Source organism: Pongo abelii, chromosome X, assembly GCF_028885655.2.
Source record: "Pongo abelii isolate AG06213 chromosome X, NHGRI_mPonAbe1-v2.0_pri, whole genome shotgun sequence".
Classification (NCBI taxonomy): Eukaryota; Metazoa; Chordata; class Mammalia; order Primates; family Hominidae; genus Pongo; species Pongo abelii.
In genome coordinates, this window is record NC_072008.2 from 121,040,203 (window position 1) to 121,064,904 (window position 24,702).

The 24,702-nt window shown below is 38.4% G+C and overlaps 1 protein-coding gene across 3 annotated transcripts in view; it reads right to left on the reverse strand.

Moving 5' to 3' along the window:
* LRCH2 (leucine rich repeats and calponin homology domain containing 2) overlaps positions 1–24,305 on the reverse strand; it is a 119,316-nt gene extending 95,011 nt beyond the window's left edge. For 2 of the 3 annotated variants that reach the window (XM_054544983.1, XM_009235192.3), the window contains exon 1: positions 23,902–24,305. In XM_054544983.1, coding sequence (XP_054400958.1) covers positions 23,902–24,250 — 349 coding nt within the window. In that variant the 5' untranslated portion in view covers positions 24,251–24,305. The remainder of the gene's footprint in view (positions 1–23,901) is intronic. The other variant, XM_054544982.2, reaches the window with a different exon arrangement.
* Between the last annotated feature and the right edge of the window lie 397 nt (positions 24,306–24,702).

Genomic DNA, 24,702 nt, shown 5'->3' on the forward strand with positions numbered 1-24,702 from the left:
GGAACTCCCTAGACACTTGTTGAATGGTTTTGACCAAAATGCTAATAATGATATGGACAATGAGACCCAGGCTGAGGTGATCTCAGATGGAGATGAGGAACTTGTTGGGAACTGAAGCAAAGGTGACATCCTTGTTTTGTTTTAGCAAAGAGACTGGTGGCATTTTGCCCCTGCCCTAGAGATCTGTGGAACTTTGAACTTGAGAGAGATGATTTAGAGTATCTGGTGGAAGAAATTTCTAGGCAGCAAAGCATTCAAGAGGTGATTTGGGTGCCATTAAAAGCACTCAGTTTTAAAAGGGAAACAGCATAAAAGTTTGAAAAATTTGCACCCTGACAATGTGATAGAAAAGAAAATCCCATTTTCTGAGGAGAAATTCAAGCTGCCTACAGAAATTTGCATAAGTATCCAGGACCCGAATGTTAATCCCCAAGAAAATGGGGAAAATGTCTCCAGGGCATGTCAGAGGTCTTCACAGCAGCCCCTCCCATCACAGGACTGAAGGCCTAGGATGAAAAAATGGTTTCTTGGGCCAGTCCCAGGGCCCCTGTGTGGTGTACAGGCTAGGGACTTGTTGTCCTGTGTCCCAGCCACTCCAGGTATGACTATAAGGGGCCAAGGTACAGCTTGGGCCGTGGCTTCAGAGGGTGCAAGCCCCAAGCCTTGGCAGCTTCCATGTGGTGCTGAGCCTGCAGGTGCACAGAAGTCAAGAATTGAGGTTTGGGAACCTCTGGCTAGATTTTACAGAATGTATGGAAATGCCTGTATGTCCAGGCAGAACTTTGCTGCAGGGGCGGGGACCTCATGGACAACCTGTGCTAGGGCAGTGCAGAAAGGAAATGTGGGGTCAGAGCCCCCACACAAAGTCCCCACTGGGGCACTGCCTAGTGGAGCTGTGAGAAGAAGGCCACCGTCCTCCAGACCCCACAATGGTAGATCCACTGACAGCTTGCACCGTGCACCTGGAAAGGCCACAGACACTCAGTGCCAGCTTATGAAAGCAGCCAGGAGGGAGGCTGTACCCTGCTAAGCCACAGAGGCGGAGCTGCTCAAGACCACAGGAACCCACCTCCTGCATCAGCGTGACCTGGATGTGAGACATGGAGTCAAAGGAGATCATTCTGGAGCTTTAAGATTTGACTCCCCCACTGGATTTCAAACTTGCACAGGCCCTATAACCCCTTTGTTTTGGCCAAATTCTCCCATTTGAAATGGCTGTATTTACCCGATGCCTGTATCCCCATTATATCTAGGAAGTAACTAACTTGCTTTTGATTTTACAGGCTCATAGCCAAAAGGGTCTTGCCTTGTCTCAGATGAGACTTTGGACTGTGGACTTTTGAGTTAATGCTGAAATGAGTTAAGACTTTGTGTGACTGTTGGGAAGGTATGATTGGTTTTGAAATGTGAGGACATGAGATTTGAGAGGAGTCAAGGGCAGAATTATATGGTTTGGCTGTGTTCTCACTCAAATCTCATCTTGAATTCCCGTGTGTTGTGGGAGGGAACTGGTGGGAAATAATTGAATCATAGGGACAGGTATTTCCCATGCTGTTCTCACGATAGTGAGTAAGTCTCATGAGATCTGATGGTTTTAAAAAGGGGAGGTTCCCTGCACAAGCTCTCTTCTCTTGTCTGCCACCATGTGACAAGTGCCTTTCACCTTCTGCCATGATTGTGAAGCCTCCCCAGCCACGTGGAACTGTAAGTCCAACAAATTTCTTTCTTTTGTAAATTGCCCAGTCTCGGGTATGTCTTTATCAGCAGCGTGAAAACAGACTAATACACATATGAAGCAAAGATAGACTGAATGACATGCCTTCCCAAAGTTAAAAAAAATTAAAAGCTAGTAATAACTGACAGCACTGGGGTTCCAAACTCATGTGTCTTCAAAGCCTATGTTCTATGTGTGATTTTCCACTCCTTTAACACACTACTGTGGCCTTCTGTCCCACATCTCAAATATTCTGTCCCACTGCAACCACAAACCAGGGTCAGAAGAATTCTAAATCTAACAACATCCACACACACACCCCAAGATTGCTTCTTGCAATAGGAGGCAGAATGTAAATCTTACTTCTAGGTTCAATTTTTGTTTCAGAGAATAATGAACACCATTATAAAGCCCTCAGCTGTTCCCAATTTACCAATTCAAAATTGTTTCATCTGAGATGACACACAGCTTTCTTGGCTCCTTAAAGAGATGGGCTCTTATTACTTTTCAATATTTTTAACCAATTCAATAAACAAGGATTAAATAAAATTAGTCAAACAAATTTTGTCTAAAGGAGGATAACATCGTATAGCCAAAATCATTGTGCTGAGTACCTGTCAAGAACTCTGAAGGGTCAGATTTTGCCCTACTTGTAAGCCAGTATGTTAGCCTAACACTGTTGTATAGATGCTAGCAGAAGACATGAGACTCCTGTGTGAGAGACAGAGGCCTTTATTGCTCACAGCACAGCAAGTGGCATGAACAGCATATTTGGGTCAGTTCCCCTTACTCCCCAAAATCTCATGGGGGCAACATTGATGGGCCCAGATGGATGCATGCACATGCAGTATTATCACATTATAGGAAAGGAACCTGAGCTGAGGGAACCCAAATCTTTTATCATAGTAAGCATGCCTGCCTTTTATTCTAAGGGAGACATTATCTTTATCTTATTCAACATTAAGCATGATTATCTTTTGCTTTGGAGAGAAATACTATCTAATTTGTCCAAGGATGCAAGCAAATCTGCCCTTTGCTTTGATTTGTTTCTGTTTTCTTTGTTTGCTTTTTAAGACAGTATCTTGCTTTGTTGCCCAGGCTGGAGTGCAGTGGTGTGATCACAGCTCACTGCAGCCTTGACCTCCCAGGCTAAAGCAGTGCTATTGCCTCAGCCTCCTAAGCAGCTGGGACTACAAGCATGCACCACCAAGCTTGGCTATTTTTTTTTAAGAGACAGGGTCTTGGGTGGGAGCAGTGGCTCACATCTATAATCCCAACACTTTGGGAGGCCAAGGAGGGTGGATTGCTTGAGTCTAGGAGCTTGAGACCAACCTGGGTAACATGGCAAAACCCCATTTCTACAAAAAATACAAAAAAATAGCCAAGTGTAGTGGCATGGACCTGTAGTCCCAGCTACTTCGGAGGCTGAGGCAGGAGGATCACCTGAGCCTGGGGAGGTTGAGGCTGTGGTGAGCCGATTGTGCCACTGCACTCCAGCCTGGGAGACAGAGCAAGACCCTGTCTCAAAAAAAAGGGACAGGGTCTTGCTATGTTGCCCAGGCTGGTCTCAAACTCCTGGGCTCAAGCAATCCTCCTGCCTTGGCCTCCTAAAGTGTTGGGATTACAGCTGTGAGCCACTGCGTCCAGTCTGCACTTTGTTTTGAAGGCAAACAGTAGTTTTATCTTGCAAAGCTGTTCACTGTATCAACATCATTGAAAATAAAGTTCAGAACACAGGGCAGTTAGTGTCTCACTTGTAAGATATGCAGAAACATGAAGCCATGGTGAACTGTCTTTGAACAGTACCATTCCTTTTCCAGCAGGGCTTAGAAGTTGCAGCCTAACCACAGAAAACATACAAGGTAAAATATTCAAATATCTTAATATCAAATTATCTGTCATCCTGCATTTCCAGAGTCTGTGATAGAGGCAAGCAAATTCTGATCCTCACCTTCCAAGCCTTATTCTCCATATTTGCCAGGTAGCATCCTGACTTGACTCACAGCCTTTATCATCCATTTGACAAAATTCCATTAAACATTAACTATAAACTAAGCATGAGATGTTAGGGTAAATCAAAAGCTCACAGACACCAACTCTAGGTAATATAAATTCTTATTCCACTCTAACACCAAATAATATCTGCTTATATAGTAACACTTCAGTGAAAGAATGCAAAAAGAATCACCTCCATTTAGTTCTACTAAAATTGTAGTTTCTATAATATAAAGCTCTTGTGGCTAGACCAATACAGCATCATCCTTGGGGTATGTCTCAAAGTTCACAGAAGTCTTGCTGACTAAAAAAGAGGGGAGATGAACACTAGACTTGATCTGAACTGCATTTCTGAATCCACTACTACCTATTAAATAGTGCCAAAATCACTTAATTCCTATTTCAGAGCTACTGGTAATGACTAAATATTCTGCAACAACCTAAAATCCCTAGAAGAAATAATCAATAGAAATGAAAGGAAAATTGTCAACTTGTACATAATGATAGGTAATGTTCATAAAGATAGAAAATAAAATGATGGAAATTAGACCATTATATTCATTTCTTGTAACATAAAAAATATATAGCAGAAATATGTCTTCAGGAGAGTGCATAAAATCAGCCAACTCAGATACTTATTTCCTAACATGAAAATGAAAAAATTAAGTGTTCTCTGATCTTTGGTAACCATTAATATTATTACTCAAATTTGATCACAATTACAGTATGTAAAATCTGATTAATATGTTCTCAAATGTTAGCAATTCCTCATCTATTTTTCTATCTAAAAGAACTGTTAAGACTAGAAACAAAAGCAGCAAGAAAACAGAAGGCACCACAGCTGTCTGTCGATGCAAGTATGGAAAGTGTCTTTGAAGTATTAGAGACTGATATTGGATGGAGCCTGATGGGAAATGACAACCCCATGGCTCTGGCATCTGCTTCAACAGATGCCCTCTGCAATGACAGGTGATTTCTTGATTCAGTATTCCCTAGAAGGGTGTTGTGCAGGACAAAATAATGAACAGTCTATAACACTGAGACCTTGTTGAACGAGTAAGATGTATGGATTACAGAATTTCTAAGCTACTCCATGATGAATTAAAATTTTAACCATAAGTGCAGCAGAGAGAAAAAAACAACTTGTAGACATTGGAAAAAATGAAGAAAAAAAATGCTTCAAAGTTAACAGCTATGATAAATAATAACAAAGAGATCTCACGGACCTGAAGCAACCAGTAATGAAAGGCTCATTTTCAGCACAGGCACCTTGAGAAGCAAAGGTGCAAACAAAAACAGATATTGCAAGGGGAAACCACAGCTGCTAACCAGAGGGCAGATACGTGCATGCTCAGTAAGGAAAGGACTGTGAGTCTTGCAACAATTAAGCCACGTGGAAAGACAAGACCTTATTTAAAAGAAGAGGGAGGGGCAGCTCTATGCAGAGTTATCTGTAGGAAATTCTAGTAAGTTTTTCAGTTTCACCAAGAAATAATGACTAATGAATCACTGTAACAGCATTCAAACATCAAAGTGATATTTAAGAATGGCACTATACTTCAACCATTATAAAATTTATTATAAGTTTGTCATTTCAAATCAATGTAGTTACTTATTAAATGGCTATTGAATAACTATATTTTCAAGACAAATATTATTGCTTTATCACATAACTTTTACTAAAATAAAATCCAGATGGAAGAAAAAGATAAACATGAAAATGAAGCTTTAAGAAAAACATTATAGTGACTAGTCACCTAATATTAGAATGGGGAAGGAGTTTCAAAGTGTTAATATAAAGAAAGAATTCACATATGAAAGATTTCTAGGTTAAGTTACATAAAAAGAAGGAAAAACTTCAGTCTATCAAAAAGCAAAAAGATACCAACAACTCATAGATAAAACCTGGGCCAAGGACATAAACAGTTTCAAAATGAAAACTATCAACGAACAAGACACATATGAAAATATCTTCAACCTCACCGTAATCAAAATAAATGTAAAAATTATTATAACATAATTTGGCCAGGTGCAGTGGCTCACGTCTGTATTCTCAGCACTTTGGAAGGTCAATGCCAGAGGATCACTTGAGGTCAGGAGTTCAAGATCAGCCTAGCCAATGTGATGAAACCCCGTCTCTACTAAAAATACAAAAAATAAAAATAAAAAATTAGCCAAGTGAGGTGCCGTGCGCCTGTAGTCCCAGCTACCCAGGAGGCTAAGGCAGGAGAATCACTTGAACCCAGAAGGCAGAGGTTGCAGTGAGCCAAGATCGCGCCACTGAACTCTAGCCTGGGTGACATGGGTGACAGAGCAAGACTCCATCTCAAAAAAAAAAAAAACATAATTCATTAATCAAATTTAAAGGTTTTAAAGCTATTACTTGGTGTTGGCAAGGCTATTTTGAATTAGGCACTTCCATACATCATTGGTGGGAATACAAAATGAGGTAACTTTTCTGGAGTGCAATTTGGCAAAGTGAATCAAGGTCCTTAAAACTGTTCATAATAATTGATCCAATAACTCAATTAATAGCAATTTTTGATTGAAACCTAATAGAGATACGTTAAAAATATGCATATTTCAGGATTATTTAAAATAGTAAAAAATTAGAAACAACTTAAATGTCCAACAATAAGATAAAGGCTAAACAAATTTTTATATCCTTAACATGGAATAGCCTGTAGCCTTTAAAAATCATATTATAGACTCAATTCCTTAGTATGGAAATATGCTCACAGTATAATAACTAGAGCATTTAAAATGTAAAACTATATACACCAAATGCAGCAATAGTTTTCTTTAAAGACGATACATAAATTTATAAAGACCTACAGGTATGTGCAAGATGATGAGTGTTGGGAATACAAAGGAAATATACCAAAATATTAATGTTTATTCAAGGTTGCTGGAATGAGAAGCAATTTGTATTTTTTTCCCTATGCTTCTATTTTCCAAATGTTCTACAATAAGCAAGCACCGCTTTTGTTGTATACATACAAATGGCCAAGAAGCATATGAAAAAATGAAAAATATGAAATGAAGAAATACTCAACATCACTAAGCATCAGAGAAATGCAAATTAAAACAGACAAAATTTTGAGACAGCCAATGTACCACCCTACACCAGTCAGAATGGCTATTACTAAAAAGTCAAAAAATAACAGTTGGTGAGGATATGGAGAAAAGAGAATGCTTATATATTGTTAGTGGAAATGTAAATTAGTACAACCCCTGGGGAAAACAGTATGACGATTTCTCAAAGAACTAAAAATAGAACTACCATTCCATCTGGCAATCCCACTACTAGGTATCTACCCAAAAGAAAAGAAATCATCCTCTTTTTCCAGCTGGAATCATGGAGGGTGTAGAAGAGAAGATAAAGAAGGTTCCTGCTGTGCCAGAAACCCTTAAGAAAAAGTAAAGGAATTTTGCAGAGCTGAAGATCAAGTGCCTGAGAAAGAAGTTTGCCCAAAACATGCTTCGAAAGGCAAGGAGGAAGGTTATCTATGAAAAAGTGAAGCACTATCACAACAAATATAGGCAGATGTACAGAACTGAATTTCGAATGGCGAGGATGGCAAGAAAAGCTGGCAACTTCTATGTACCTGCAGAACCCTGAGACTCAGAAACGTAGGAAGGTAGGAGGGGGTTGAGGGGTGAGAAACTACCTAATGGGTACAATGTACACTATTTGAGTGATGGTTACACTAATAGTCTAGACTTCATCACTATGTAATATATCCATGTAACAAAACTACACTTGTACCCCCAAACTCATAACAATTTTTTTTATTATACTTTAAGTTCTGGGATACATGTGCAGAACGTGCAGGTTTGTTACATAGGTATACACGTGCCATGGTGGTTTGCAGCACCCATCAACCCATCATCTACATTAGGTATTTCTCCTAATGCTTTCCCTCCCCTGGCCTCCCACCCCACAACAGGCCCCAGTGTGTGATGTTCCCCTCCCTGTGTCCATGTGTTCTCATTGTTCAACTCCCACTTATGAGTGGGAACACGCAGTGTTTGGTTTTCTGTTCCTGTGTTGGTTTGCTGAGAATGATGGTTTCCAGCTTCATCCATGTTCCTGCAAAGGACATGAACTCATCCTTTTTTATGGCTATATAGTATTCCATGGTATATATGTGCCACATTTTCTTTATCCAGTCTATCACTGATGGACATTTGGATTGGTTCCAAGTCTTTGCTATTGTGAACAGTGCTGCAATAAACATACGTGTGCATGTCTCTTTATAGTAGAATGATTTATAATGCTTCGGTTATATACCCAGTAATGGGATTGCTGGGTCAAATAGTATTTCTGGTTCTAGATCCTTGAGGAATTGCCACACTGTCTTCCACAATGGTTGAACTAATTTACACTCCCACCAACAGTGTAAAAGTGTTCCTATTTCTCCACATCCTCTCCAGCATCTGTTGTTTCCTGACTTTTTAATGATCACCATTCTAACTGGCATGAAATGGTATCTCATTGTGGTTTTGATTTGCATTTCTCTAATGACCTGTGATGATGAACTTTTTTTCTTATGTTTGTTGGCTGCATAAATGTCTTCTTTTGAGAAGTGTCTGTTCATAGCCTTCGCTCAGTTTTTGATGGGGTTGCAGTGAGCCAAGACTGGACCACTGCACTCCAGCCTGGGCAACAGAGGGAGCCCCCGTCTCAAAGAATAAAAAAGTTAATTAATTAATTAATTCAACAAAATCATGCTTTCATGTAACATTTTTGAAAGCAAAAAAAAACCCTAATATCTGAATTGTTATGATTATTCTGATTAATGAAGTAACCAATGGCAAAACATGTATCTTGACCATCTCTAGTACATCAGAATTGATGACGTTCAATTAGTTTTGAGGCAGGAGAATAGGATCTGGAGGCAGGGCCGTTTCACGCTGACTTCCTAGAACTAAACTGAAAGGAAAACCCTAACTTATCCATGCCTAAGTAACAAAAGGACCAGAGACTAGTACCTTTGCAAACCCCCACTATTTCTGCATGGCAGATGGGAAATAGAAAGTACCTCTGATTGGTTGCTTTTTGTAATCAATCAGACTTTTGCATAGGAGTATAACTTTGTAACTTCACTTCAGCCTCTGTTTGTTTTTTGCAACCAATCAGACTGATTGCAGGCCAAGTGCAGCTTTGTAACTTCACTTTAGGCTCTGTTTCGTCGCCTTCTGCAACCAATCAGATTGATTGCAGGCCATCACTTCATTTATATGAGGTAAACACAAAGTGGCCAATGGGAATCCTCTAGCAGGGTATTTGGAGCCAAGAAGATTCTGTATCGGGGCTGTGAGAGGCTGCTCGGCCTGCTGCCACCCTGTGGAGTGTACTTTCCCTTTCGATAAATCTCAGCTTTTGCTGCTTCATTCTTTCCTTGCTTTGTGCATTTTGTCCAATTCTTTGTTCAAAACACCAAGAACCTGGACACCCTCCACCGGCAACAGTTTGACTTTGATCTTTCTGCCTAGGTCAAGGTCAACCAGCCACTGAAAATCAGGTAGATCTGTGTATACAATATACATTTTATTTGCATGTTAAGATACCTTAGTACCTTTCTACTGCATGAGAAAGGAAAGTCTAATATAATACGAGAAAGGTCTGCATCCAACTGACTCTCTGGGACAACTTAAGCAGGCTTCGGATTGCAAAACAAAAGTAGTCCTTGAGAAGAGAGGGAGAAAAAGAAAACCAAGTGCAAGCCACTGTACTAAACAAAACTAATTGCTTTATCTTTGATTTATTCAGATTAAGACTAATTTTATAGCTGCATGCTGTACCCCCTAAAATAATACTGTGTTTACAGAGCAAGGACCATCCTTACCTGAGCTATTTGATAGCAAAGCACTAACCACTGAATCCTGAAATTAAAAGCAATTTACAATAAATTGACCAATTAAAAAGTAATGACAAATTCCACAAACTGGTCAAAAAAAATCCCATTTGTTTACATTAAGTGGTCAAGCAGCCCCTACATATCAGCACGGCAGCAGCTGCCAGTAAGACCAAATGGATTCAGATGGTTTATTACTAACACAGGCAGAGAAGGCATGATCAGCATGGTATCAGCTCCCCATGTCCCTAGTCCTACAAGAGAAACCCGAACTGGAGGGACTAAATGAAAGACAACACACACAGTGGGTTGCTCTGTTGTTGAGGAGTCAATTCTAGACTGCAGCTATGTCATTTTATAGTCACAACTGTGCCTGAAGGAAACTCCCATGCCTCACCAAAATGAAAATAGGAGATAATAAGCTGCCTTGAGGCAGCCTCCTGTAAGATACGGAGGTGGATAAGAAATGGCCTTGTGACAGCTCCTCACAAGTCTATCTTACCATGTATCAAGGAGGCTCACAGAGTATTCCCCCAAGACTTGAGACAGATTGTGGTTGAGCCTTGCCTATGTGGCCTATATGGGTACAGGCAAGATCACCAAGGCACCATGGCAGAGGCATTCTCCTACACACAAATAGTATAGGAAGTCAGTATATAAAATTGTCACACTCTTTCCCATAAAGTTTAAAAATTTGAGAAGCATCTATTATAAACTATTGCAGAGAGTCATAGCACTGTCGAGAATTTATATAGAGAATGCATTATCTGTCCTAAAGAAGTTTAAATTTCTCTGGGGAGAAAGCAATGTAAAGCCAGGAGCACAATTACACCTGGTTGTTTATTAATATTAAACAGTAACTTAAACATCTAATGATAGAGGAATGGTTAAATAAGTTATGGTGCATCCATACATTTTTCTTCAGTGGAATGGTGGCATAAGGAAAACTTTCTGAAAGAACAATGTAGAAGAAGAGTGTACAATAGACTACAATGGAAAGATGTTTAAGGCAATAATATTATATTGATAAATGTGAGAAAGTTTAGTCATTCATTAAGTGATAAGGCTTTTTGCAAGACAAGAAGCAGTGAATACGGAGAGCTGTTGTGAGTGCCTTTAAGCTCTGATCCTACTAAGGATGATAAACTTCATAACTGAAAGGTAGCAGATCCCGGGATCTTAACTTTGCACATGGCAAATGGAGGAGAGCAGACAGTAAGAGGACAAAGTAAGAACAAGACATGCTAAAACACAATTTTAAATAATTCAGTGCTATACTACTGAGAAAACTCCTAAACCTAATCATAAAATGTCCATTTATCTCTCAATTTTTCCTGGACTTCATCTACAAACATGATTTTCAAAATAGAATTTGTTAAAAGAACATATTAATCCTTAAAACATTTTGTAGTATTTTCAATGTCAATCTTATTTAACATCATAAACAGTACTTTCAAATCAATTTTAATGAAGAACTAACCTAAACATTTTTAAACGGCCAGCTACTCTAAAATAAAAACATATCTAGTGGCATAGTATAAGAAAATATAAAAACCGGCCAGGCGCAGTGGCTCACGCCTATAATCCCAGCACTTTGGGAGGCCAAGGCGGGTGGATGACGAGGTCAGGAGATCAAGACCAAGGTGAAACTCCGTCTCTACTAAAAATACAAAAAAAATTAGCCGGGCGTGGTGGCGGGCACCTGTAGTCCCAGCTACTTGGGAGGCTGAGGCAGGAGAATGGCGTGAACCCGGGAGGCGGAGCTTGCAGTGAGCCAAGATCACGCCACTGCACTCCAGTCTGGGCAACAGAGCAAGACTCCGTCTTAACAAAAAAAAAAGAATATATAAAAACTACAGCAAATTTCCACTGTTAAAGTTTAATACTCATACCTCTGCTTATGAAGCAATAACAAGATATGTCTTTTTTCTTTCTAATTTTTTTCATTTTTAAAAATAACAAAACAATAAAAACAAAAATCAGGAAAACTAGGGGTTCAGATATACACCCTGAAGAACAGGGTATATATTTATGAAGTAGTGGAAAACACAGAGGAAAACCAAAGGGACAAATTGTGTAGGGACTCAAAAAGGCACCCATGGCAAGAAGCAGGCTTAATTGAACAAAATATGCTAAACAACTACTATGTACCACACACTGTACTACCAGCTACTGGAGTGGCAACAAAGTCACTATACTCAAATAACTCTAAAACCAATAAAAAGGGAAGTGCAAACAAATAACCCATATTTCTTTAATTCAACAATGCACATTTTCTTCTAATGCTAACGTTTTTGAAATCTATGTATGCATTTACTGAAGTGGTGTTTATTTGTCAGAAAAGTTATTAAATTGATGGTGCATACTAGGGTGAAGGAAACATATTCACTGCAATACAAAATCACAGCGGTTATAATAGAGGTATAGAGTAATCACTGTATGTAGAAGATGAGGGGAAAGGGAAAAGATAAAGGCCTGATCTGGGATACAAAGAATCAATAGGAGTTCACAAGGTGGAAAGCCGAAGAAGGATATTAACAGGAAAAAAAAAAAAAAAAAAGAAAAACCCTGAGGCATCGAACAGCATGATACTTTCAACGAGCAGCACATATTATAGTTTGACAGGCTGGAATATAGAGGTCCGAGGCAGTATGAGACTAAACTGAAGTGCAGGTAGGTCAGGAATGCAAAGTGGGTTCATCTTATATTCAAAAACCAAACAATATTATATACCATGTTAATACAACAAAGGACAAAAACCATATGATTAACTCGATAGAACAGAAAAAGCCTTTGACAAAATTCAACACCCTTTCATGATAAAAACATTTGAAAAGCCAGGTATAAAAGGGAATTTCTTCCACCTGATAAAGACCATTTACTGAAAAAAACAGAGCTAAGATTATATTTAATGGTGAAAGACTGAATATATTCCCCCTAAATTCAAGAACAAAACAAGAATGTCCACTTTCACAGCATCTGCTTAACATTACTGAAACTAGAAGTTCTAACAGGGACAATTAGGCAAGAAACAGAAATAAAAGGCTCCAGATTTGAAAAGAAGTAAAACTATCTCTATTTGCAGATGATATGACATAGAAAACCCAAATGAATCCATTTAAAAGACTACTAGAAGAAACAAGTTCAGCAAGGTTGAAGGATAAATGATCACTTATAAAAATCAATTGTATTTCTACACACTAGCAATGAACAATCCAAAAACTAAATTTTTAAAATTCCAATTACAACAACATCAAAAACTACAAAATAGGAAACTACAAAATAATTGTTAAAAGACATTAAAGATATAAATAAATGAAAAGACATCCCCTATTCATGGATTGGACAACTTAATATTGATAAGATGGCAAAATTCCCCCAAATTGATGATTCAACACAATCCTTTTCAAAATCCCAACTTGCATTCTGCATTTTCCAAAGAAATTGTGTAGCTTATCCTGAAATTCATGCAAGGGTCCCGGAATAGCCCCAAAAATCTTGAAAAAAATGTTGGAAAATTCACACTTCCCAATTACCAAACTTACTGCACAGCTACAATAATCAATACAGTGTGGTATTGGGTTAAGAACAGAAATATAGATCAACGAAACACAATTGAGAGTTCAGAAATAAATCTTGACATTTATGGTCAACTGATTTTAAACAAGGGTCATAAGACAATTAGATGAAGAAAAAAATGACCTTTTCAAAAAACGGTGCTAGGACAACCAGATATCCACATGTAAAAGAATGAAGTTGGACCCTGATCTTACATGACACACAAAAATCAACTTAAATAAGCAGCAAAGCTAAATGTAAAAAAATGAAAGAGCTAAAACTATAAACTCAGAATACATAAGGATAAATCGTTCTGACCCTGGGTTAGGCAACGCTTCCTTAGACATGACACAAAAAGCACAAGCAACATAAGAAAATAGATAAAATAAATGGTATCAGTATGTTTTAATTTTGTGTTTCAGAGTAGATGAACCAACAGAATAGGAAAGAAATATTTGCAAATGATATATCTGAAAAGAGACTTGAATACAGAATTTAAAAAAAAAAAAAAAAAAAAAAAAAAAACCTCTTACAACTCAGTAATGAAAAGACAACCCAATTAGTAAATGGACAAAGGGTCCTAATAGACATTTTGCTTATGAAAATATACAAATAGTCAATAAGCACATGAAAAGATGTTCAACATCATTAGTCATGAGGAAAAGTCAAATCAAATCCACAATGAAATCCTGACTCAGGCTGGGCATGGTGGCTCACGCCTGTAATCCCAACACTCTGGGAAGCTGAGGCAGGTGGATCACCTGAGATCAGGAGTTCAAGACCAGCCTGGCCAACATGGTGAAACCCCGTCTCTACTGGAAAAAAAAAAAATACAAAAATTAGCCAGGCATGGTGGCACACGCCTGTAATCATAGCTACTCAGGAGGCTGAGGCAGGAGAATCACTTGAGCCCAGGAGGCAGAGGTTGCAGTGAGCCGAGATTGCATCACTGCACTCCAGCCTAGGTGACAAGAACGAAACTCGGTCTCAAAAAAAAAAAAAAAAAGAAGAAGAAGAAGGAAAGAAATACTGCCTCATACCCACTAGGATGGCTATAAACAAAAAGATAAAAACAAGTGCTGCTGAGAATGCAAAAAAATTGGAATTCTCATAATACTGGTATATGCTACAACATAAATGAACTTTGAAAACACAGTAAATTAAAGAAGCCAGTCACAAAAGGTCACATCCTGCATGAAGTCATTTACATAAAATGTACAGATAGGGTAAATCTATAGAGATGGAAAATAGATGAATGGTTGCGTAGGGTTTGATTGGTTGGGGAGGAGGCAGGGAGAATGGAAAGGGATTTATTTGTACAGGATTTCTTTCGGGGGGAGATGAAAATATTCCAAAACTAAATTATAGTGATGGGTGCACAGCTAACAACCAATAAACAATATACTTTAAATGGGTCCACTTTTGGTCTGTGAACTCTCAATAAAGCGTTAAAAAGAAAAGAAGTAGGCCAGGTGCAGTGGCTCACCCCTGTAATCCCAGCACTTTGGGAGGCCAAGGTAGGTGGGTCACTTGAGCCCAGAAGTTCAAGACCAGCCTGGGCAACATGATGAAACCCTGTCTCTACAAAAAAATACAAAAATTAGCTGTGCATGGTAGCACACCCCTGTGGTCCCAGCTACTCGGGAGGCTGAGGTGGGAGGATCACTTGAGCCTGGGAGGTTGAGGCTGCAGTGAGCCGTGATTGTGCCACTGTACTCCAGCCTTGGCAATAGAGCAAGACCCTGTCAAAAAAAAAAAAAAAAAAGAAAAAAGAAAGGAAGAAAAGAAGTAGATATAGAAGCCAAGGCCCTTGGTGCCCTAAAGTTTCACAATTTCACTGAAAAATCACTGAAATTAGGCAGATTGATTAAAAGCAGAAAAGGCATACACGTTTATTTAAAGTATATATATAGGAGCCTTCAGAATTAGGACCCAAAGGAGGAATTGCCTATTTTATGCTTAGGTTCAACAAAGTATGGACAGCCCAGCTGTGCAGAAATATGATTGGCCAAAAAGAATATAATCTAAAGCTGACAGACTGAGTGGGGAAACCTAGCAAGGCCTGTCTGCCTATTAAATAGATTTTTCTAGGCCTCTCTGAGCCTGTATTCCTTCCTTCTGACTGTGGGGCAGGGCCCTCTCTGGAATGGGGGCCTTAAGACCTACAGTCAAACAAGGTAGGTTAGATCATTTCTTTGTGTCCAGTTTTTACACAGAAAGGCAGAGGGGAAATTAGAGTAATATTTTTAGGTCTTATGGCTGACATTCAGGAAAAGGGGTTCTGGCTTCTGTGATCCTCCCTGGGGAAGAGGGATTCTAGTTTCTATGGCTAGCCTTGGAGAAGAATGGGACCGAGAGACAGGAGGGCAGGACAAAGCCAGTGCAAAACTTCTGCTTCTGAGGCTGCTGCTGAGGCCTTCATTTGGGGGTATTGTTTTCTGAGCCCCAACATAGGTAAGGATGGATCTGAAAAAAGATAATCCATATGTAAAAACAGGAACATGGAACTCCACCTCGCGCTATACATAAAAATTGATTCCATATGAATTAAGAACTTTAATACCAAAAACAAAACTAAAACTCTTAGTAAAAAATGTAGATGAATATATTTTACATATTCTTAAACAGGACACAAAAATCATTGACTACAAAATTCAAGACTGATACATTTGGCTATATTAAAATTTACAAATTTGTCCATCAAAACACCCCTCAAAAAGCAAAAAGACAAGTTATAAACAAGATATTCAAAATATACAAAACAAATGATTAATATAAAGAGTATTTTTTTAAACCCATAGAATTCTATTTTTATAAAAGGACAACCAACCAACAGAAAATGGGCAAAATAAATGAAAAGCTATTTCACAGTACAGGAAAGACATATGACCAACAGACATCTGAAGAAAGGTTAACATCATTGGTGATCAGGGGAATGTAAATCAAGAAAGACTTCATCGAAATACCATTTTAAACACACTTGGTCAAAATTTTTAAATTTGACAATACTGTTTTGGAGGGCACATAGATTCATAGGATCTCCTATACATGTCAATGGAAACAGAAATGATAAACTGGTTTGAACACTGACATACCATACAACCCAGCAACTCCATTTTCAAGTATATACACAACAGAAATCCTTGCACAAGTACAAGAGACATGTATAATAATGTTGATAGTAGTGCTATTCCCAAAGAAAAAGGAGGAGGCAGGAATGAAAATGGCTATCAGTGAGAAAGTGAATAAAGATGGTGTATATTCACATGATGCAAGATAACACAGCCATCCAAAAGAATGAACCACAGTTTTACATAACAATTTGGATGAATCTTAGCAATTTAATTTTAACTAATAAAATATAAAAATTACCACAGTTAAATAAAACATAGTGTATGTATTACTTTTTTTAATGTTCAAAACAAGGAATAAGGAAATAAGATTTTGAAACGTATGGCTTGAAAACTGGCTACTGGCTTGAAGGTGTTTTAGTAACATTGTTTTAGTAACGTGACAATCAGATTTGCATATTAGAAAGAATGGTTTAGCTACAGTGTGGAGGACTAACTAATTTAAGTTGAAGAAAACTTGAGACAGAGAGATCATTTAGAAAACTACTGACAGGTCCAGTTAAAGGTAAGGAATGGAGGAGAATCTGAACAATGACATTGAGAATAGAAAGGAATGAAACTGATCTGAAAGCTATTCAAAGAGTTATGACCAACAGGCCTTAGTCCCTCACTAGATATAGAGGGTGAGGGAAAGGGAAGAGTGGAGAATAACCCCCAAGTTTTAGATCTGGGTGACAAGCGGGCCTAGGGTGAATAACGAGAGTTCATTATTTGACATATTGAGTTTGAGGAGACTCTGAGATATCAGCATTCATGTAGTTTCCTCCATCTAAGAATAACTATAAAATCTGATGCCTCCTCTTTAAAGGCCAATCCTCCAACTTCTTTATAAAGCCCCCCTCTGCTGTTCCAACAACCAAATCAAATGTTATCCCTCCCTCTTTGAACCTATGCTGCACTTTCCATTTATCTTACTCTAACCCAGGGTTTCTCAACCTTGGCACCATGGACATTTTAGACAAGTTAAGTCTTTGTTGTATAGGGCTGTCCTTTTCAATGTAGGATGCTTGGCAGCATCCCTTGCCTCTACCCACTAGATGTCAGTAGCAACCCCCAAATTGTGATAATCAAAAATGTCTTCAGCCAGGTGTGGTGCTGCGGGACTATAGTCCAAGCTACTCAGCAGGCTGAGACAGGAGGATCACTTGAGCCCCTGAGTTAGAGCCTGTGAACAGCCACTATATTCCAGCCCAGGCAACATAGCCAGGGCAACATAGCAAGGCCTTGTCTCTTAAAAAAAAAAAAAAAAAAAAAAAAGAGTCTCCAGATACTGTCAAATATCCTCTGGAGGCAACCTCTCCAACCCTACCCTTCCCCAAAATGAGAACTACTGATCTAGGATATAATAGGTATATGAGTTCTTATTTTAAACCATTATGAAATCATTAACTCACTGAAAGCAGCAACTTTACAACCTTTACAAAATATCTATATGACAAATCCATTCTTATATACTCATTAAGGTAGTTTCAGGACACAGTCATCTATGTTTAATTTACTATTTCTAATTCACAAAAACCTTTAAATGTAATTATTTCCCATTGACATAGACATCCCCAACCAAGTAGCTCAAAATACTAAGGATTTACATATTGCAATTATTTTTTTAAGAAGTAAAAAACTCTAGACTATACATACTAGATTCTCTTAGGAACATAATCATTAACAAAAAGCCATTTCTGAGTGAAATCCAAATTCACAAATGTTCTAGAATCAGTTCATCTCCATATGGTTCAAAGAAAAGTTTATGTCACAGTTATCTTATACCTGTCTCTTGTCACCTTGAATCTCTAATATTCTAATGAGACAAGTAATTAATCTAAAAATAAAATGACAACATTCTCTGTCACAAATTAAAAAAGACTACACAGAATCAAGTGTTCCTGAAAAGGAAAGAACTTACTTTCCTATTTGGAAAAAACTTTTCCTCAAAGAATTTGATATAAACAATACATTAGAAAATATCTACTGTTGAATTATCCATTACAGTCCATTGACAGGTATTCTGTTAATGGAATGCTGTCTATTTACATGAAACAAGAGAAATGTAAAGATTAAACATTACAGTTTGACCTTTAGCAGATTGAGTGCACTAGTTGAAAGTGAGAGTAAACATAAACTTACATTGTTATTAAATTGGCTTATACAGTTTTCTTTAATTACATTAAATGGTTCCCTGGCGTGTAAGGTATTTTTTTTCTATAAATGAGAAGCAGACAACCCTTTCTGAAACTTTCCAGATAACTGATTATAAGAGTATTACAATGTTTTAAGAAGCACCCAAATACACTCAAAGTGTAGAGAAAAAAAGAAAACTAAAAGATTTCCCTTTCTAGGTCATGATGATAACTAGCCTCTGCAGAATGGGGAGGTGTGTATCATGCAGTTAAGGCATCTCACAGAGTGGGCTGCTAGGCTGGGCTGGGAGAACAATATGCCTCTTTTGCAAAGTTTCACTGTGTGCCTAGGAACTTAAATGGCACCTCCCAGCAAATCAATTTTGTAAGTCTTCAATTATCTTTATTTGTAGTAAGTGTCCCTAGCATTACTTCTTATGTTCTCAATGAGGTTCTGGATCTTGTCTACCTTCATGCCAAATAAATGCTTCAGAATTTATATCACAAATAATCTAAATTGAAATATTAAATTTAAACCTTAAGCAAAAGTATTCCACTAACCCCAATTTTAAAACATCCTAATCAACCACTTCTGTTCTTATACCTGTCATGCAACAAATACCTAACCTAACTTTTCAGGAAGCTTTCTCAAACTAAATTAATCCCCTCTAAAATTAAGCCTTATGCCACAGTTCCATATCTCTTATGTGTACAGTATATTGAAATATATTATTTTGAATACTATTATATATTATAGTGAAATTCTTTTCTAATGGTTATATTACTGTACACATTTGACTATTGTATAAATCCTTTAAGTACAAAAACCATGTCTCTTTTTATTAGCCATAATCATGTTTCCAAAGTTAGAGTTCAATAAATGCTTGCTTAATGAATCTATTCTAAAACCATGAGAGGCATCATAGCTATGCAAATACACACAAAACAAAACACAGCATACCACAAACAAAAAGTATATAACCTACGAAGTTAAATAAGCATTGAATTTTCAGAATAAATAACCTATTTATTGGCATGGTGTTTAATAACTGCTTTTTTATAAAGAGAGAATGTGTTACAGTGGAAATAACATTAGGATAGCACTGGAGTTGAAAAACCTAGGCTCTGACCCACACACTCTGCCAGGCTCACCATTTAACTTTGGACAAATCACTTAACCTCTCTCTCAACCACAATGAGCAATTACTATGTACTCTGCCAAGCTCACAGGGTTATTATTAGGATACAATAGGATAATATATATGAAAGTACTTAAAAATGTATAAAGAGCTGTATAAATGGTATTATCTTAATGATGAATGTACCCTTCAATTAAAGATAACATTTTATTTTAAATGAAAGAAATTAAGGGATAACTATGCTGTAGAACTTATCACTGAATAAATCAGTACAAGGTTCAGTAATTCAGATTCAATCTTTAGCAATTAAAATATGAGTCAACTGTCAAAAATGTGCTTCACATTCGATTTTTCAGGAAGATATTTATTAAATAAAGCAAGGCAGATATTTGAATAAGGCCACAAAATCACAATCATGAGCTCATTCCACTAAATGCACTGAGAGGAACTTCACCTCACAAAATCAAATGCTGTGTTTATCTGGCTCCATTTTACAACCTGATACAATGCACCATGCCCTACAGTTGAAAATGTGAACCAGCACATGTAGGAAATACTAGAGTTGACTCCTGGTTTACAGGAAAACACGTGATTATCCAGGACAAGGCACAATCTGATGTAAGAATTCCTAAATCTGTTTCACAGACCTACTGCTCATGTACATAAACAGGTATAAAGAAGCAGAGGGAGCAGCAGCAAGTACGCTGAAACATATCCACTTATTTGTAGCACTGGTGACAGAGTCAACTATGCAAGGTTTCAGGATTTGTTTGGGTAACAATTAAATTCACTTTCAAGTCAACAAATTATCATAGTATCCAGATGGACCAAAAAGTTCTATGCAATTTCCCTTCATCTTGTCAAATCTATCTACAGACCATCTCGGAGAAGACATTACAGCAAGAGTCAGCTACGTTACTGAAATGGGTTACCAACTTTCTGATCGCTGTTTTATGTCCTTATGTGGGTGAAAATTTTAATCAAGTAGTATCTGGAAGGGAGATCTACTCAAAAAGGTCATGAATCTCCAATCACCAATTGGAGATTCAAGTAAATTAGCAAACTCCCCCTTTTAAATGTTAATCTCCTAGAGAGGCTGCCATAATCATTTACCTGAGCTCTATCCCAATAAAGTAAGGGGAGCGAGGTTGAAGAGAGAAAGAGAAAGGAGAAAAGTGTGATGGGGACAAAGGGAGGAGGCAAGTGAAGAACAGACACTAGAAATGCAGAGAGAGGTAAAAAGACACCAAAGATAAACTCTGCAAACAGCTGCCTAAAATACATTTTCCCTCATAGGAAGCCTGTTAGCAGAGAAAAGATTTTGCTGCTACATGTTTAGGGGGCATCATTTCCTTCACGTAAATTTATCAAACAATTTGAAACAATTTTTGAGTACTTAGTTTCTAGTTTTGGTTTTGACTTTCTTGACAAATGGCTTTAAGGTTAATAACTAAACTTTTATCAATGTTCTTATTCACTCAAAGAACAAATATTTCTTGAGTGCTTAAAAAATAAACAATTTTAGGGTTTCTCAGCCCTGAGTGCATATTACAATTACCTGGGAAGATTTTTTTTCCTTAAGTTCCTTGGCCCTTGAGATTCTGATTTAATTGGTCTGGGGTGGGATCCAGGCAGGGTTGAAAAAACAAACAAAAAATCTCCCTTGCAATTGTAATGTGCAGCCAGGGTGGAGAACCAGGGGTCTATTTCATCTTAATGTAAAAAAACCTTCCCCCACTTATTTTGAAATGTATTAATTTCTCCTTATTCAACATTGTTTCACTCAGATTCTCACCACCTCTCACCTAGATTAACATTAACTGCTTCTTAGCTATTTTCCCTTCCTCTTGTCTCTTCCTAATGCAATAAGGAATGCTTGTCTAACTAATCAGTTTGGTTCTGAAACAGTAGTCCACTGAGTCATTTTAAGTATAACAAGATCACCAAACAGATCATTTTCATCAAATAGAGAATATACTGTATGTGTGTTCCTGTATGTATGTGTGTGTATGTATGTACATATGTATGTATAATCTCAAACACACTCTATTTTTCTTCAGTTCCAATGTACCTGCCGTCATTTACACATAATGAATGGTGGTCTCTCTACATTAAAAAATACTGCCCCTAAAAATTTCATGGCTAAATTTTATCAAAAACAAATGGCAAATGAGTCACCCAAAGATATCTAATTTAAATTAAAAAAAAAGAGCAGCACAAGATCTTGTTTACTCTGATTTTTGAAATGTTCCCACAAGAAACGCTCATTCAACTGAAGAGAAAAAGTAAAATGAAACTTATGATGAATGAATGTTTACCATGAACAGATATGGTTCTGCTTTGTGTTGACGCTTGCCTCAGAAAACCAACTGAAGGCTTAAAAGCCAAAGGCTGTAACTGCATCAGATGATATTCATATTTATAAGAAATATTATCAAATACAATAAAGGGAATATATAATAAGAAGACTGAACAAGTATATGGCTTACACCCTGCCTTTTAAGGGGCTCTATTTCTTCTCAGGGATAGCAAGACAGAAACATAAAAAGAAAATAAAGCCAGCACTGCCAAGTAAGTGGTAAAGACAGTAAGTACCACGGGAATTCAAAGAAACAGGAGATTCTTGTGGACTAAGGGAATTGGAGACAACTTCTTGGAAGAGCTAGGGCTTCAATAAAATTAAATAGACGGAGAAAAGAGGGAAATCCCAAGCATACAGATGATCTTGTACAAAGATGAGGCAGAAATGCACAAAATGTATTTGAGAGACAGAGAGTTGACCTAGTTGGAAGAGAGGATTCTATGTGGGAGCATTTTGGGGGATAAGGTTGCAACAATAAAGTGGAGCCCAACAATGAAAGCCCAGAATGGAAAGCTAGGATGCTTAAACTTTGTCCTGCAGGTAGAAGGATCCTTTATAGGTTATAAAGAACAATAAGCAAAAAAAAAAAAAAGAAGAAGAAGAAAAGAAAAAAATCACTATAATGATGCAGTCTGAAACTGTTTTACTTGAAGCCTTTGAAGAACACACCAAGTTGCATAATATCTTGCTAACAGTCATGAATATGTGAACATATTATTTAGGAAATCTGTTCTGAGAGAAGGAGTAAATACTCCAACATGCTCTACAAAATATAAAATCAGTGGTCGATTACACATTCATAGTTCTTAGGATAATTCCTAAAAGAATCACTGGGTAGAAAGCTTCAATTTTAGGTTTTCCTCCTCTCCCCACCTTGTTCCAACACAAATACCTTGATTTAAGATCTAAAAACTGAATACAACTGAAATTGTCTTGTTTTGAAAATAAGAGGTATTTTACTACTCCTCATTATGGGTGAATTTACTTACTATATTGTTTCAAAATCACGACATCTATTAAAATAATTTTGTCCAGGATTTATTTCAGCAAAGAAGATGAAAACAGAAATAAATAACAAATATAAAGATTATAAAAAGCAAAAAAAAAAAAAAAAACCTTTCATCAAATCAAGACATATCTAAAATAATCCAGCATTGGTTTATAAGAGAGTGTGTCCCTAACAAAAAATGCCAGCCACAACAAAGACTACCAGAGAGTATATGAAGAACATTACAATAGCCAATTTCTCATCCAAAGTGATAAACCTTTAATCCACAACTCCATAAAGAATGGAGATAATTTTTTCTCAAAAATACCCTTAAAATTGCTGGCTTTCTACTATAAAAATTAAGACTCTAAGATAACTCAAAACAAGGATTAGCTTTCTTCTGGTAAGCAGACATGTAAGTGATTGATGATTTAATTTACCACTGCAGCAAATACTAATTTAACCACCACTACCTTCTCAACACCAGGAAAATGAAAAATCTCAGTCTTTAAAGGCATACGTGACAAGAAAGAAGCCAAGAATATCCTAGGATGATTAAACCACACAGAAAAACCATGGCAATCCTGCTGCTGTACTCTCAAAAAGGATATGCCATTCTTTCAGGCACGTATGCCTTTAAGGAATATGTAGAGATTATGATTTTTGTGTTTGGTTTAGTTCGGTTGGGTTTGGTTTTCCGAGAAAGACGGGAAGATCCAGGAGAGTTGAAAGAAGTGCATTAAGGAAGGTGTCAATGCCTCCCTCCCACCCAAACTGGGGAAACTCGCTTTAACAATGATGCTCTTTCACCCCTAAATCCTACCAGTTTCCATACATCCTTCAGGCAGCATTCCTCCCCTCCCCTATTGCTTGCTTTGCCCCTCACGTTCAGGAGAACGGGCTGCCCCGACTTTGTTAGTCTGGCAGCCCCCGCGCACCCGCCCAGACCTGCAGAGTCCAACAACGCAGCCACGCAGCCACCCACTCCCCGCACCTCCTCCTTCACAGCCAGCTTCCCCTCCCCCCGTCCTGTCACCTGCTTGGGTGGTGTCCGTCAGGTCGTAGCCGCTGCCCGGGAAGTCTCGGAGTTTCCGACCACTGAGGCTCAGAATACCGGAGCTGCCCGCCTCTTCCAGGGCCCGGTCCAGGCTCCTCACGGTGTGCTGAGGCTGCAGGCTCCCCGGGTTCCACGGCGGCCCGTTGGGGAACGGCTGACCGAAAAGAGTCGGTACCGGGATGGGGACCACCAGGGTCCCGCCGCCGCCGCCGCCTCCCCCTCCAGTCCCGCCACCTCCCCCTCCAGCCGTGCCACAGCCACCGCTACTTCCACCTCCACCACAACCGCCGCCCCCACTGTTACCACCTCCTCCCTGACTCGCCGCCATGTTCCTGGGAGAGAGAATAGCCCCCGACAATTCTGTCAGCCTGTGCCGCGAGTGTAAGGGGTTCTTAGGACGCATGCGCAGACTGGGGGCGGGGGGTGGGGGGCGAGGTAGAGAGTGGGAAGGAACCAGGGGGCGGGCTGGGAGGAGGTGTTGGATAGAGAAAAGATGATGTTTGAAAGTGCAGAACGCTTGCTTTAAGAAATGTATGATGAGAAGAAGGATGCTAAATCCCGGTTCTGCTGCTTTGGGTACCAAAGTCTTGCGAAACGACACCAGGCGAACTATAGGTCATCTGGGCTGTATGTCCCCAAATCTCTAAGTTGCTTCACTGTTTCCGTTCTGCAAAACAGAAACAAATATATGAGCTAGGGATGAAAGGGATTCGTTTCAGAATATACAGAAACAGTACTTAGAAGGGCTATGGGGCAGCTTATTGAGAAGCTTACTGCAAA